This window comes from Merops nubicus, unplaced genomic scaffold (assembly GCF_000691845.1).
Source record: "Merops nubicus isolate BGI_N331 unplaced genomic scaffold, ASM69184v1 scaffold14662, whole genome shotgun sequence".
NCBI classification, from domain to species: Eukaryota; Metazoa; Chordata; class Aves; order Coraciiformes; family Meropidae; genus Merops; species Merops nubicus.
The window spans coordinates 43,299-59,481 of NW_008591697.1; the positions used below are offsets into that span (position 1 = coordinate 43,299).

General features: G+C 36.4%; 1 protein-coding gene across 1 annotated transcript; it reads right to left on the minus strand.

Annotated features, from left to right (window-relative positions):
• Positions 1 to 2,205: 2,205 nt before the first annotated feature.
• Positions 2,206 to 14,640, minus strand: SLC17A6 (solute carrier family 17 (vesicular glutamate transporter), member 6; the record flags this gene model as incomplete). The annotated part of the gene is made up of 10 exons (XM_008950359.1): positions 2,206 to 3,369; positions 3,737 to 3,864; positions 5,310 to 5,420; positions 5,967 to 6,099; positions 8,257 to 8,406; positions 10,488 to 10,630; positions 11,530 to 11,616; positions 11,716 to 11,803; positions 13,523 to 13,637; positions 14,619 to 14,640. Coding segments are annotated over 10 exons (1,310 nt in total), but the record flags the coding sequence as incomplete, so codon positions are not given.
• Between the last annotated feature and the right edge of the window lie 1,543 nt (positions 14,641 to 16,183).

Genomic DNA, 16,183 nt, shown 5'->3' on the forward strand with positions numbered 1-16,183 from the left:
CACAGTCCCCTTGATAAACGGGGATGATTTGAGCTGTGAAGAGTTCCAAAAGAGGAACACTGTGTTGTATGTGTGCAAGGCGACTGCAGAGCTAGTCTTTGAATCCCAGTGCAGAAGAGAAAAGAGCCAAAGCAGGAGCAGAGAGCTGGAAAGACAATGTGGAGGATCTTAGAGTGGTGTAGCATTTGAGGGCAATTGCTGAGTTCCTACTGAGCTGTGCATGGCTGAATAGTGCAGAGTCTAACACCTGCATCAAAGTCTCTCTTTTGCTCTAAGTAATTAAAAGGTGTCAAGCTAATAAGGAAAAAAAAATTAACCTGTACTTAATGAAATTATTGAAACAATTCCAAAACACAGAGAACATCTAAGATTAGAATGAAAACTAAGAAGAATTGTTTTAATTTTGTTAATTAGTTTTCATTTTCTGAGCCATCCACTTACCACATTAAACAGAACACTACTTTTACAGCCCCTATTTATCCCACTTTTGAATCTTTCAGGAAGTTTCCATGGCAACATCACACCAGTCCATCAAAACAATTGGCAGTAACTTTGCATGTCACCTGACTGCACCTCACAACCATCAGCCTATTGGTGGGAGATGCTGAGCCTGTTACTGGTCTGTCTATTGTTTTGCAGCCTTTTGTTCAGTTTGGGGTTTCTGCATTCTTCTACTTGGTGCAAGAAAATTATTGAAGAGTAAAAATTTTGTTCTAAAAAGACCTACTTTCAATATAGGATTTCTTGAATTTACTAATTCCAGTAGGGTCTAGCTAAAGATGGATGGAAAGTAATATTATGTTTCCATTAAGGATTCTTGTTGCAGGAGCAAGAGGGGAAACAAATTCCAAGCACAGGAGTCTGTGACACTTTTCCTTTTCTTTACAGCTCAGTGATCCACACCAGCTCTTTAGCTAGCACAGGTAAGTCTGTCTTTCCCAGTTTCTCTGCATTGGCTGACACGGTGATCCTCCTGTTCCTTTCTCTTCCATGCCTTCTCCAGCCATCCTTATAAGAGTAGGAACAACAATCTAGTTAGGTGCCTCTCACACCAAAAACCTCTGCATGGTCAGAGGAGGGAGCAGACAATGCAAGACGTTGAGTACTCAGCATAGCTCCCAGCTGGGACATAAGTTACTATCTCCATGTCAACAGCAGAATTTCTTCTGTAGTAACTATAATTTTGGTCATCTGTATTAAAGTCCATCTTAAAAAATGACAAGAAACTACAATGGTCCTTTTTTTATATAAAAGGATAAATAGAGCATTTTATTAACACTTTTTGCAGCAACAGAAGTGACACAGTCCACATCTTTTTCATTAAACACAGCAAAAGCTATGGTCACACTTTACATCACTTTGAGGCACAAAGCAAAATACTTTTTTCTTAAGGTCAAGGTATGATTTTCTTTTTTTGGAAAAAAAAAAAAAAGGAGAAGAAACAATCCTCAAGTTGTATATTGCGGCAGCAGGGTTTCCAATCACTAGCACAATACAATGAACAGACCAAGAATCCAGAATGGATTATTACATAAAATAATAATCATTTGCTTGAATTAAGAAATGGATCATTGTTGTCATTTTAGAGTATTAAGAAGTGGTCTGGCGTCACTAACTTCAGTTGGTTCAGTTTGGCTTAGTCCCAACAACCCCAAATATATACAACAAGCTAAATGAAGGTTAATATATATTCTAGAAGATTATGCACTTCATAATGCATTGCACTTATTGCTTGGTACACTAAGGTTGCAGTCACTGTTGAGTTATGCTAAAAAGACAAGCGTGATGCTTGTTGGCTTCATTCAACCCAACACTAGTTATTTACCACTTTGGTTTATTGTGAGTTCATACGTTATTCATGTTCAGTGTCCATTATTATCAGGTTTAATTGAAAGACAAACACATTTTTTTATTTCAGGGATTCCTAAAATAGCAACATTTTCTATAATTACAGTATCTTCAATAAACTTATATCTATGTATACAACTGTGGCACAATGTGTAAAAATATGAAAGCTATTAAGGGAAGAATAAGGGTTAAATTATTCTCTGTTTCTTCTATTGGCTTCAAAATATTCTGCAAAACAAATACATCCTTTTTCATAGGGCTACTTGCTTGTAGTAAATTTTTCTTTGGAATTTTGTAAAAGACTATATCTTTTTCTATGTTATATTGTTTTTTTCTTTCTCTAAAGACACTGGTACAAAGGTGGAATATACTGTAAAGAATAGAATAATAAAGCTGGGATTTGATAAAGGGATTTGACAGTCTGCATGAAAAGTCAGACGTAACATTATATATCATTTTTATATTAGTTGATGAACGTAGGGAAGAACATGACAATGCCTATAATTTCATAAGATTCTGTAAAGAATACGAAAAAGAATTTGTGCCCAAACATTCAGTATAAAACTCCTAAATAATTCCTTTATTCATCACAGAGCAGCCTGCAGCATGTAATCACGATAAACATACACTATGCCCTATTTGTTCTGTAGGCTTGATACAATTCCCATTAAAAGAACTGGACCAGTCCTCTCTAACTGCCTAGGACTCGACCTTCCTTCTCTAGGAAAGCTCTTGTCCTCGACTCACAATTCCTACATTGCACTGAGTAAACGTGTGTATTTAACACAATCTCTTTCAATACAGTGTAACAAATATATAAGTGCATTTTTAATGATCAAGTAATTTTGGCTTTCTAAAAAGAGCCTTAGATGTGCCAGCTTGGTTGCTTAGTTGTGCTTTAGTCCTTAGTTATGAGTTTTAGCTCTTGTATACTGTAAGTACCTAATTGCCTCTATAGTTTTGACCAGTAAACCCTTAAAACTCTAATGTTTATAGAACAAAGATAACCTAATGAAAGTGATGACATGTCACAACTCATACAGATTGCACTTTGATTTTTTTTTTTACAGTAAGACCTTCCTGTTTGATATGTGTTTACATGTTTATACCACATTTTATTTCTGTGTGCAAACAATCACAATGAATTTAATCACAAACACTACAAAATATACCAAATATTTAGGTTTGTTATGAATAATCTCCTTCCTTGTAGTTGTATGAGTCTTGTACTTCCTCTTGTACAAATTCCTCTTTTTTCTCCCAACCATTAGGCCAGCCACCGTTGACCTGGGTTGTAGCACCATAAGACTTGGTGGTACCATAATTTACATAATTCTGCGTAACGTCCCCTGTCTCTTCAGCAAGTTCATCTTCATGAATAAAGCCACATTTCTCTTCACTCGTCTGTTCAGGGTCTGCCCAGGGTTGCTTCTCTCCTGAAGCAAATATGCCATAGAAGATAACACCTCCATAATGAACCAAAGCAGCAATGAGGAAGACATACTGCCACTCTTCACGTGTCTGTAAAGAAGAAATTTGCTAAATCAGACCAATGCATAGAATTATCTAACTCTTCTGAGTTGAAAGATTTAAATTAGGGATTGAGGCTGTGATAAAACAATTTTAAACAGATAAAACAATTAAGTGTCCAGTTTCTGATTGTTTATATCCATCTTTCTTTGAAAAATCACCATTCATTAACCCACAAAAGCACTGAGCTGGTGAGCATATAGTGAGGCATGCTTCATATTTGCAAGTTCCTGGATGCTGTGCCCTGGAAGTCACAGACTCTAATACAGATATCCTAGCAAGCTGCACTATGGAAAGGTCTTTTTCTTGAAACTAATAGTATTAAACTGGAAGATTTGAAAACTGCACCACTGATTACCTTATTCTTTGTCATTGCTCCAACAATTATAGGGCAAACCATCCCAGACAAGGTCCCGACTCCATTAGAAATCCCCATTAAGATGCTGGCATACCTTGGGGCAATGTCTAAATGGTTGACATTGAATCCTGCAATACAAAGGTCAGCAAACGTTCATACCAAAAGCAGAGCAATACTTCAGTTCTGAAAAGTAACGCTACCACCTGACAATTCTATGATGACATATTTGGGCTGGTTCCTTGCATTTCTTTTTCTCTGAAAGACTTCAGTGGTTAAATAGTCCTAGAGAACTCTGGGTTTTCATTTTAATTTAAAAATACTTTATAAAAGGATATCAAATGCATTTTCTTCCACAAACGGCATCTTAAAAAAAAACCAAACAAACAAACAAACAAAAAAAAAAAAAAAAACCAAAAAACCAGTAATGACTGTGTGGATTAGACAACCCAGAAAACAGGGAGAAAGTTCAGATTTCGCAGTGTCATTCAGGACCATGTCATGCTGTAAATAACATGTCATTTCTTGATCCAGCTTGTACCACTCTCCTTCTTCCTACTGCCCACATTTCTCTTTTTGTCACACATCACAGCAGGAGGGAGTTCCGTTCTGTTCTTGAGTAGTAAAATGAAGGGTATAGAAAGGCGGTATCTAGAAATTCTTTATATAGTTATTTATTAATAATTTTTATAAATATTTGTTCTCTCTCATTTTCAGCAGCTTAATTCTGTTGAAATTTATGCAGTAACTACTTAAATAATCTTAGAAAAAAACCACAGGCTTCTCTGAAGTGACAGAACTCATTGTCCCCAAAATAACCATTTAGGTAAGTGACAACAGAAATCAAATGTTTGTATCCAGAAAGATAATAAAAGGGAAAAGACAGGCAGTAGAATGTGGATAATCATTAAAATGCAATACGCTGGTCAAGTTACGCAAACCTGGGATGGTACCTCACAGAATACATGGGATTAAGGGCAGGTTTGATTAAGGAAAGTTTTGATGTTTGGCACAAAAGAAAAGAGCCTGGCTTAGACATAAGGCACCAGCATGCGAGAGGATACAAAGATCACAGTGGGAAAACAAAGGAAGGTCAGGTGACTTGTGTCTCAGAAAGGCAAAGGGGTGCTCAAATAGGAAGAGAGAAAAACTGAATTTTAAATCAGAAAAAAAATTACTAGTTATTAGGCCCAAAGCAATAAAAAAGGCAACACTAACAAAGCATTAACTAATATACAGCAGAAAAGGTTATTAAAAGGTTTATATTTAAACCAATGTGTAAATTTAGGTATCATTGAATAGTATCAGTCCATTTGTGTTAGATTTTAAGAAAAATCTATGGTGTACATTAGCACCTCACTGAAAAGAAAGTTTAATTCACTGCAATAAATATGGAAAAAAATAGATTTTTCAAACAAAATCTAATGTAAAAGATGTGGTACTAATTGCACTTTCCTTTGTAATGATCATAAATAATGTCATTTGGAATTCCGAGGTCTGCTTAAATTGCTACCAATGAATAAAACCCAAATGAGATGTTCTATCTCTTAAGGTAATAACAGTAATATAATCTTACCAGATATGGCAAATCCACTGAAGCCTACAGCAAGCACTAAGAATGAAATAGCCACTCCTTTACTGTGAGAATACCCCACCACGAGAAGAAGAGTTGCTTCCATACCAAATCCTGGGGAAATCATAAAGAAAACCAGGCATCAGATTTAATTCCTTCTCAAATACTGCAGGCCTTAGGTTGTGGTAATAATTCATGGCAGACTGGGGCAAAACATTCCCCCAGAGTGGAATATAATCTGGTATTTCTTTCATCCCTAAAAAAGCCAGTGTTCTTGCTGTCTCAAAAAATCCCTACTTTATTCTTTCTATGCTAGTTTCTTGTTACTTCCCATCAATTTTAAGATGAAAACAAATACCTGTGATTTGTTTAGGTCATTGCAGTCAGCCCTAATGGGAATATACACTGAACCTGCTTATGAATTTTGCAGTCCTTATCACAGCCAAGAGTCAGCTCATGTGACTTTAACCTCTCAGCAGTCAGATATGTAATCTCAGATAGTTGTCTGGACTATTTTAGTGCAGAGGGTGTGCAAAAAAATGCACCAAGTATTGCTTCTGAAGTACATAAAACCATGTGGCTAGTTTGTTTTCTGTATACAGCGTATACTACCTGGACACTGAGTCTGTACAAGAAGCTTTTTAAAACAAGAAGACTCACCTCCACAGTTCATTATCTTTCTCACAGTAGTGGTTGAAAGAATCTGCTTGCTTCTTAAGAAGTCTGCAATTTGTCCCCCAATAGGAACGATAATTGTCATCACTAAATGCGGCACAGCAGATAAGATACCCACCTAAAATAATCATTAGAATTAGCAGAGCATAAACTGTAAGAATATATTGGGTCATCATTTTCTGAAGCATTCAGCAACTAATTAATTGTTTCTCTTCAATTTCAGGCTATGTGCTAAAACTAAAAATATTAGTTTATTAGATGAACAAAACTGATGATCTTAAGCTGTCATTGTTTTTTATGAAGGACAGTCAGAGACTTTAAGAACATCTGATGCTTTGACACTTTTTGTTTATAGATTGTTTTCACAGTTCATATTTAAGCTTTTTTTTTTTTTTTTTTCCAATCACAAACCCGCTGCCCTTTCTTTTAAAAAAATTTATGATGAAATGTGTTTCACTGAATTGCTGCGTTTCTGTTGAGGTGGTGTTTGGTGTAGCATTGCCTGGGAGACCTAACACATCCAGACAGATTCTCTGTGGATCATCTTCACGTACACAATGGCCATTTGCCTTTGACTTCTGACCATCCCTCAAGCCTCAAACTTCACATGATCAAGAGAGATGTCTGAGAAACTCTGTACGTAGTGAAAGATAAAATACTACATATCCACTGACAACTTTCAAAATGCTGAATATACACATAATTATAATGCACATAGTAATGAATATACATATGATATTCACATCCTGGCAAGGTAAAACAGAGTAGTTTTGTGCTGACTGTTCCAAGATACAGTATTGTATTTGAAGGCCATTTTCTCAAAGCAGGATAGGGTATCAGTGAGTGTGGCGCAAAGTGCCACCTGCTATCTCCTGCCAGCATAACTGTCTTGCAGATGGCTTGGTTTTCTGCACATGGCATTTTGTTCTAAAAGGGGATTCTGATTGTTGTGTATATCTGGAAAAGTGCTTAAGCAGAGGGGTTTTTGATTGATTCCTGTCTCAACAGTGTATCAGCTGGTCTAATACCTGAGTTACATTAATGTGCAGAGCAGCCAGACTCCATGAGAGCAAAAAGAAAACAAGTTTTCTCTGCTTTTCACTTAAAGGTGTGAAATTGTGCATTTTACTGCAGTTTATATATGTGGCAGCTATGCTGTGGCAGCAAACTTCACATTAAGAGGTGTTTCTCCCAATAAGCCAGACATTAACGATGAGGTAACTAGGGCATTGCAGTTAGTGCTTTGAGGCACTCCTGACTAAATGATAACTGCTCCTTTATGAGCATCCACATCCAGAGCAGGTGAGAATGGACTTTGCTCTCATTGTTTACAAAGCTCTGCATTTCTCTGAGAACATTCTAAGAAAATTCTTCTAGAACACAGGGATAATTCTATAGTATGTGACCACTCTTACTCCATGCATAACAGATGGTGTTTCAAGCATAGCAAAGCTGCCTAAAATAACTCCAGCTGAAGATGGAAGCCCATCTTTAAATGCAGGATGGCCTTACATAATGTTGACAATACTGCATAATATAGCAACACTTTGGAAGCTACTCATCTGGTTGTCACACCACAACTTAGGGTGATGATTCCTCATGGAACAATATCAAGAGAATACAGATCTCTCAAAAGCACAAACCCCCATCACTTTCACAAGAAGGCAATCTGTATTAATAGAAAGCTTACTATACACTCTAAAGGCTTGTTTGCATGTGTTTGTATCTATAAATTCATATGAACTACGTGGGCCCTTCAATCATCCCCATATCTCATATTCTGCCACCATCTCTTTCACTTCCGAAGTGAAAAAGGAGGAGCAGTTCTCACCACATCAAAGGGTGATGCTGAAAGGTGATAAATTGTACTATCCTTCTTAAAACTAGGTGGTCCTGCTTTGTAAAATGCACCTGGAGAAATGGAACCACTTGTCAGTGCTTTCTTTACAGCTCAGGTAGGATCCTGCATCCCCTGGGGAATCAGGGACTGAAGTGTAACGAGTCTCTCCGTACCTTTCTAACATCACTTGTAATCTGTTTTCAATCTTCTGGCCATATGGCCCCAAGCAGATCATCACAAACTCTCATCTCACCTTCATCTTCTCCTATCCAGCCCTTTGTCATTGCTGTTACTTCACTTCTATGTGTTGGTCAAGGGAACAGTAAGATTTAAGACTTGTAAACCCATGATAAAGACCTCCTTGATATAAATACCACAAATGTGCCTTTGATATTTACTTAGCTGAGATGAAAGCTTTATGTTATTTTTACATACCTTGCTTATTTCAAATCCAAACACTTCCTCAAAGTAAGCAGGCTGACTAATAAGCAGCAAGTAAAAAGTCCAGCTTCTACAGAAGTTTGCAACAATTATTGCATAGACTGGCATAGATGTAAAAAATTTTCTCCATGGAGTTTTGTATTTCTGAAACACAGAAAGGGAGATCCAGTCACTGTTTGGATCACTGTCAACTATCTTCCCTTTTCCTGTCTGTTATTTTTACCTTTACTCCAACAAGCTCCTAAGTGCACACCTTCATGTATCTGAATTCCAACAACTTCAATCATTATGTAGCACTTGCGTCCACATCTGGATGCTCAAGATTTAATTTAAAAACATAAACAACCCAAAATTACTACCAAATGCACAAGTGGAGAAATTCGATGATACTTAATACTGAGTATCACCACACTCATGCATAAGTGCCATTGTCTCAGTTGTGTAACCATGAACACACCAAGTCCAGAAGAATTATATGTCTTTATAAGACAGTGTTGCTGTATCTAAGGCAACAGTCACATTTTACACTGTAAGTACACAGTTTCATCCAGATTTCTTTTAAAGATGTATTTTAGCATTTAAATCTTAATTCCAACATTCAGAATAATATTTTTATCAAGCCTCAGCTGAAACTGCTTCGTCAACATATTTTTTGTTTGTTTTATTGTATTTTTAAAATTAATTGCATAGTAAAAAGGAAAAAAAAAAATAAAAGGCAGATGGACAGAACTACAGTCCTGCTGAGTCCTAGCACCAATCCATGAGCCCAGGGTTCTGCCCATCTGTGTTCATCCAAATACAGGATCCAGACCCAGAGGAGTGTTTGTTTCAGCAAAGTTTCAGGCTGAATTTATTCTACTGATGATTTCAGTATTGGCTTCTCTTCAAAGGAAAAGAGCCCATAGATGGATATATGCAAAACTTGGTATACCTATGAAATTAGACTTAAGTGAGAGATAAGGATTAAATGTGACTTAATTAATAAGACTCCAGCTAGAAAACCTAATTTAATACTATGGGGAGTATTTCAGTCTCAATATTTTAGAAGCAACTGGAACTATTGCTACAAACTAACCACTTCCAGTAAATGTTTAATTAAAAAGCAACAACAAAAAATAGACATACATTATCCATCCCAAGTTAGAATTATAGGGACATCCTTTGGAATATCCCATTTCATGTCAGATATTTCAAAGCATTTAGGCATAAGAAACCATGAGCACTGCTGAATGTTAGTATCAACACAGACACTCCCTCAAGTACACTACAGAATGCCAGCTATCAAATAAATGATTATGAAATATTTCCAGTTCCCTATTTAATCTGGATCAAAGTTTACTAACAGAAAAAAATAACTATTCCTGAGTTCAATCAAGAACCAATTTTCTGACCAATCCAAAAACAGAATCAAGGGTGGTGGTGAGGGTCTACTGGGAATGGATAGCATCAAAATTTGAGGTGAACTGATGCTTAAGAACTAAAGTTTTTCACTTTCTAGAGTTAGTAAGCATGGTGCTAGTTTTTGTAAATCTTTCCAATAGCTGGAGAAATAAGAAAATTATACTAGGCAGCTGGAAAATCCTCTGAGTTCAGAGCTGGTTTTGTAAGAGTTCCTGAGAACTAATCCAGTACAGAACTAGTCAGATTGTGAGAGGCTTGCTAGCATGTTTCCAGCAAAGTTACCACGATGATGGGGAACGTTCTTATGGTTTCCTAGCATGCTCTATTGCAACGTGCAGTCTTTCTTGCAGAGGAAACACAGAATAATCAGGATTTGTTTTTTCTTATGAGAATCTCAAGAGACTGAGTGGTTCTTTTCCTCCAGTTTACTTCCAGTAAGAGGAAAACCTTCCAAAAAGGATTCTATAGAAAGGAAATGAACCACTTGAACTGAAGATAGTGAAAGAGTCTCAATAAAGCTGCAATTTCAGATGTAACTAGCTTTTTTTTCACTTTGGAAGTATAAATTCCATGAGTGACCTGCTAGAATTGGAATCTGGATTATTCTCATGCAGAAGCAATATCCACCCACAAATGCTTCAGAAGAATTCAGATCTCCCAATACCAACCCCAAAGTCAGTTAATTGCAACATGTTTTTCTGTCTGAACGAAAAAGGATGTTTGGTGTTTTTTTTGTTGTTGTTGTGGTGGTTTCTATTGGGGGGGTGGGGTTTTCCTTTTTACTACTGTCTCAGGGGAAACAAGTATGTGAGTAATATCCTTACCTCCATTGCACCTAGGAGGTTGGCACTCTCTCCAATGCTTTCTTCTATGTATCTTCTTTCTTCATCTGTGATAGTAGGATGCTTTGCAGGACTCTCATATGAAACCAAAAGCCAGAACATGTACCAGACTATACCAAAGCTCCCTTTGGAATGGAAAGAAAGACTTTAAAAAGAAATACACAGTAAAGCAGCATTTAAGGAACAAAATCTGTTAATAATTATAACAAATGTAAATGGCAATTGTTGCTACTGCTCTTCTACTGAGCCATTCTAACAGTTGGATCCTGTAAATGATACTTATGCAAAATGCATGAAGGGCTGGATCACAGTGAAGTCTTCTTTGCTTCACTTACAGAATGATTTCACTGTAAGTGAATATTCACTGATATTTTAACATCAATTTGTACAATGCAATGCAATGAAACAGCTTCCACTTCATTTCACCAGCCTGTAAATGAAGCTCCATTCTGCTTTAAGCCACCGCTGTTTGATTACTGTAGTAAAATTTTTATCTGTAAAGTAGCAGTTTGTGGCATAGTTTTCAACATAGCAATGTGCTTCCTGGGTAATTTATTAAATTTCCATAAGTTTTCCCCCTAATTCACATCAATTTTGCACTGCAGAATGAACTCCTTTGGAACATGGGTTTAAGTTAAGGCAGCACAACTAGTGTGAGTGAAGTTATGTAGGTCTTCAGATAAAAATCAAGACACTGCAGTCAGGGCAGGGCTGTAGACTTACAGCTGCATAAATGACAGAGTGATGTTCCATGAGCTGAGATCTGTGGATCTGCATAGCAGGTTGCACCGCTTCTGCTAGAAGTGATGAAGGATTGACTGTGCACTAGCTTCTCCTTTATAATGCTTTCCTACTCTCTCCTTTCAATTCTGTTGGCCTTTTCTCTAGGCTGTATTTTTAGCTTTATGGACCCACTTTTCATTTCAAGGGTTTTTTTTGGGTCTCTTAATTGTAGCTTTTAGATTTTTAGGAAGGTTAGAGGAAGGTCCTACAATACTGGAGTGAGAAGAGCAAAGCCACGTACCATACACATAGAACACAGAAGACCACCCCGTATACTGCACTAGAATTCCAGCTAAAGGCATTGCAATAACAGCTCCTGCATAGGAACCTACAAAACAAGACGTGTGGATGAAAAGAGAGAAAACGTCAGTCTCAAAATACTTTTACATTGTAAATGAAAGGAAGAGAGAAATTGAGAGTTACTCACCACAAAAGGAAGTGGTTGCTAACCTACTTCTTTCTAACGGGGGGGCCCACTTGCTCCAAATACCGTGGCAGGCAGGGTAGGTGACCCCCTGGGGAAGGGGTGTGCCACAGGTTAGTTAATGCAGTTCATTGTCTTTGCATATTTTTATACTTTCAATTGCTACAGACACAGAGTTGAGAATGCTTCACGTTTTTATAGCAAAGTCTGAGCACAGCCATAGAAAACCTTCAATTTTTATTAAAGTCGAAATGCATTTTGTGTATGACTCCAAATCATTAAAGAGGCTTTTTGAAACAGATATAAAATATAATTATTTCCTTTTGCCACCTCCCCAACCCTTCCAGGAAAAAATTGTGAATAATTAAAAAGAAAGAATCATAATACACAAGTGCCAGAGTCAAAGGCATGATGAAAACACAGAACCTCTGCACTCTCTAATGCTGGGCTGATTTCTCCAGCCCTCAGTTTTGGTGGCCTTCTAACTTTTTTCAATCTAACATTTAAAGTACAATTTAGGTAATATCAAGTACTGTTCCATGGCTTTCAAAGTAGAAAATAAGATTTAAGCTTAAAAATATAGCCTTAAGAGAAAGGTTTTTCACTTTGTCTTTAATGACTCTTCTTAAGCACTTAAAGCAAATAACTGAGTGATGTTGGTTGGTTTGCTTTTAAGCCAGTTACTTTTTAGGTCTTTCTTCAAAACTAACCTTTAACTTAATAATGGAGAGTCTAAAATAAAAATCATTACAACCTTCAGTGTTGAAATTTTAGGAAATATAAAATGAAATCTGCAACAATTTTCCACAAAATTCCTTCTTTATAACTATTATAATGTATGTATAGTTATATGAAGTCACTGTTCCCTTAATCTGATTGTTTGTGTCCTATGCAAAAACTATAAAAAGTCCATAAGTTTTTACAAATGTTGAGGTTATCATAAATGTTAATATTATCAGTCTGAATGTAAAAAACATTGTGAAATATACTGTTCTGTTTTGAAAGAAGATTCTATAACCAATTTGATATTCATTTCAGTCTTTCTGGCAATTTTTCAAAAATATAAAAAGACATAATCCTAAAATTGTCATGATCTGTTGGAAATCTTCTTTAAATGGTCCTGTTTGAGATGTTTTGCTGCCACAATTCTTTTGAACAGTATCACAGAAATGATTGGGTCTAAAATACCTATTTTATATTGTAATTACCCACTTGCTTCTGTTCCTCTGCTCTTTGCCGTCAAGCACACCTCTGTATGTGCAAATCACTTCTCAGGAATGGATTCACACTTACACATGTATGCTCTACAATCTTTAGTCCCAATAACCTCACTTTCAGGCACATTCTGCACCCTCTTTGGAATCTTTTTATACAATAAAATGCACCAGTTAAAATCAGCTCACGCAACAAAAGTATGCAGCCCTGAGGGACAACCAGCAATCACAGGCCTAAAAATCTGCCTTTCAGTAGAGAAAGAAAGAAACAAATAAAAATCTAGAAGGCACGCTCAATTTTTTTCTCATTATTTGTGAATACCACCAGTAGAAGCCCTATGCAGTATGACATTTCAGTGAAACTTCAGTACTAAACATGTATCTTATTTGCTTCTCAACAAGGAAAATATTTGCTATGAAATTTTAGAGATGAAGGAAAAATCCAACAGCTGTGATTCATACACTGAAATCAGCTAAACTGAAAATCAGTAATAAGCTGAAAGCAATTTTTATTTTCCTCCAAAAAGTTACATTTGCTAATTAAAAGCTGAGGAGCATCTATGACATTTACAGCTTGTTTTATCATTTTTCCATACCTCTACAAGGCCCTGCAAGATCCTCACAAAGATGACACACCCATAGTGCACCCTGGCCGCAGACGGTATTAGCATGTTGAGGGAGGATGTCAGCAGTATAGCAGCACCAAATACTCTGCAAAATAAAAGGAAAGGAGTTAACTTCAGTCTTGTTCCCACTGATTTATTCCATATATGCTCACATATTAATGTATTGAAACATATGTTCTTTATGTAGGGAATATCCTAACTGCTGGACTGGATTAGTGTCTGCTTTCATCCAGTGTAACAACCTGCCTAATAGGACCCAGACCAAGCATGGACATAGACATCTATTTAGCATAATTTCCTAAGGAAATATATCTTAGACTGCCACAGGTATAGATCTTAATCTCCCTATATATCATCTCTCTTTTCTTTAGTTAATTTTCACATCCATTTCAACCAAATCTGAATTCATCATCCCCTGGAGAAGTTACAACTTATATCTCCAAATGGTTTGCTGAGAGAGGTGGCCAAGTAAAAGAGAGAATCTTGTTAGTGCTTTAATTGTAAGTGGCACCATGCATCCACTATTTATAAAGCAGAAAAGAATTCACTTTTATAAATGCCAAGGCAGCAGGAAGAATTTTAAATAGAGCTGGGATTTTCTCAGACACAAGAGTTAATCAGTCTGGAAATATCCACAGAAAACAGGTCATTCTTTCTGCTGGTTTTCAGAGGCTACACATTGAATATTGCTGATTTTGATTCCAACAGCATCCTAGGAATTGCTTCAAATAAAGCACATTGCAAGGCCTTAATAAATGTGTGAAGTAATGATTCATTTTCAAATTTCCACTTCTTTGACTGAATTTTAATTTGATTCAAGTGAGATCTGCCTCATTTAGAAGGAAGCCTTTTCTCCATCATTGTTATATAATTTTAAAATGTTCTTTGATTCCTTTATTGTGACAATAATCCTTCCCTTTTTGCCCCATTTTCTTTTCATTGGAACTATGCAAAGGGAGGAAGCTAGTAGCAATGACTGGCCACTTTCTTTATACAGAACTATGTAAAGTTAAGATAAATCCTGGAGATGTCTTAACATATGACATCACGGTATCTGATGTGGAACTGATTTGACAGAAACCTTTCACCTTAATATGTGTTCTTCAGAAATTGGTACAGTGCCACAAGTTAGTGAGAAACAGACCTTGGCCTAAAGAAGCAGGAAGCAGCGATAAGTTGCAGGACAAAAATTCTCCTCAAAGACATCTATGGTTCACATCCCCTATTTAGAATTACAGCCTGATATGAAACTGTAAACAACAAAACTACCATATTCCACTTATATGACAAATATTAAAGGGCAGCAGAAAAAAATGCTTCTTGGCATGGTAAAGAAGCTTTGTTAAATAGCCCTAAATCTGTCACCTCACTGAATTCCCTGTGATCCCCATCTCGTTTACACAACATCTAGCTGCTGCACAGCACATTTCTGGCTTTGTTTGGCAGCATGCTCGATACACGCACTGGGACTGACTGGTTCACTTTTGTGTTGCACTGTGTGAACTATTCTGGCCTCAGTTCTGTCTTTACTCTTAATTTCTGTGTGTGTAAGTCTCTACTCTGAAAATAAGTGTGGTTCATTTCCTTACAATTTAATACCCCCATATGCTCATACTGGTGCCTTGGTTTTCAGTCTCTTTTTTGTCTTTACTCATTAGTAAGAGTTACTTATAGGACTCACAGAAGTTTTGCTTGTGATTTTTACAACTGCTTTTAAAAAGCTAGATATTCCTGTTAGCAGTTTTTGAAGAGTGATAGACTATACCCTTCTTAGTCAGGAAAACCTTTATTTGCTTGTAGGCAGGAAGAAAAGACTGTTTGGCTTGTAGCCTCTCCTGTATCTTTTCTGAATAGCTATTTAGTTACACGCCTAACGTAGCAATATGGTTTAAAATCTGTGATTGTGCATAGACTTGCTGGAGCAGACTCTTACCTATTCTCAAGAATTCTCAAAAAACAGATTTTTTTTTTTTTTAAAAAAAATGGACTTAAGAGTAGAATAAATTAGAGCTAAATTATTACTTTTGTAAGAAATGGCTATTTTTTCTTTTTCTTGAATGCATATTAAAAGCAGCACCATGAATTTAGTACATGGCTGTTTTAGTGAGTTGACTTCCTCTGTAAGTCTTAGTCAGGAACAAATACATCTTCCTACATTCACTTTGCACCCCTCAATGCACATCCATAAATATAATCAGTAGTTCTCCTTCCTGCTCTTTTCTCTTGTTACATTTATTTCACCTCCATAAATACTAGCTTCTTCTTCCTGACAGAGTATTGCTATATACTTCTGGGTTTTTTGTATAAAATTACTGTTTTATTGTTCTAAATATCTCAGCTAACTACATCTTTTAAGATTTAGCTCGAAGAATGACTTTGAGATATGATAAATCTAAATATATTTGAGTGCTGATCACATTCAAATATATTTAATTGGGAAATGGAACATTCTGATTGTTCCTAAGGCATTTCTAAGAGGTTTTACTGGCCCACAAATCAAACCCCAAAATTGTGCTGTGTTTTATTTGTGCTTATATTTTTGTGATGTTTATTAAGCTAGTGATTTTATGACCGGTCATGTTTTATTTCTGCTTCTCAAACAATTCTAGTTTGCTCAATTTTGCTGCAGTG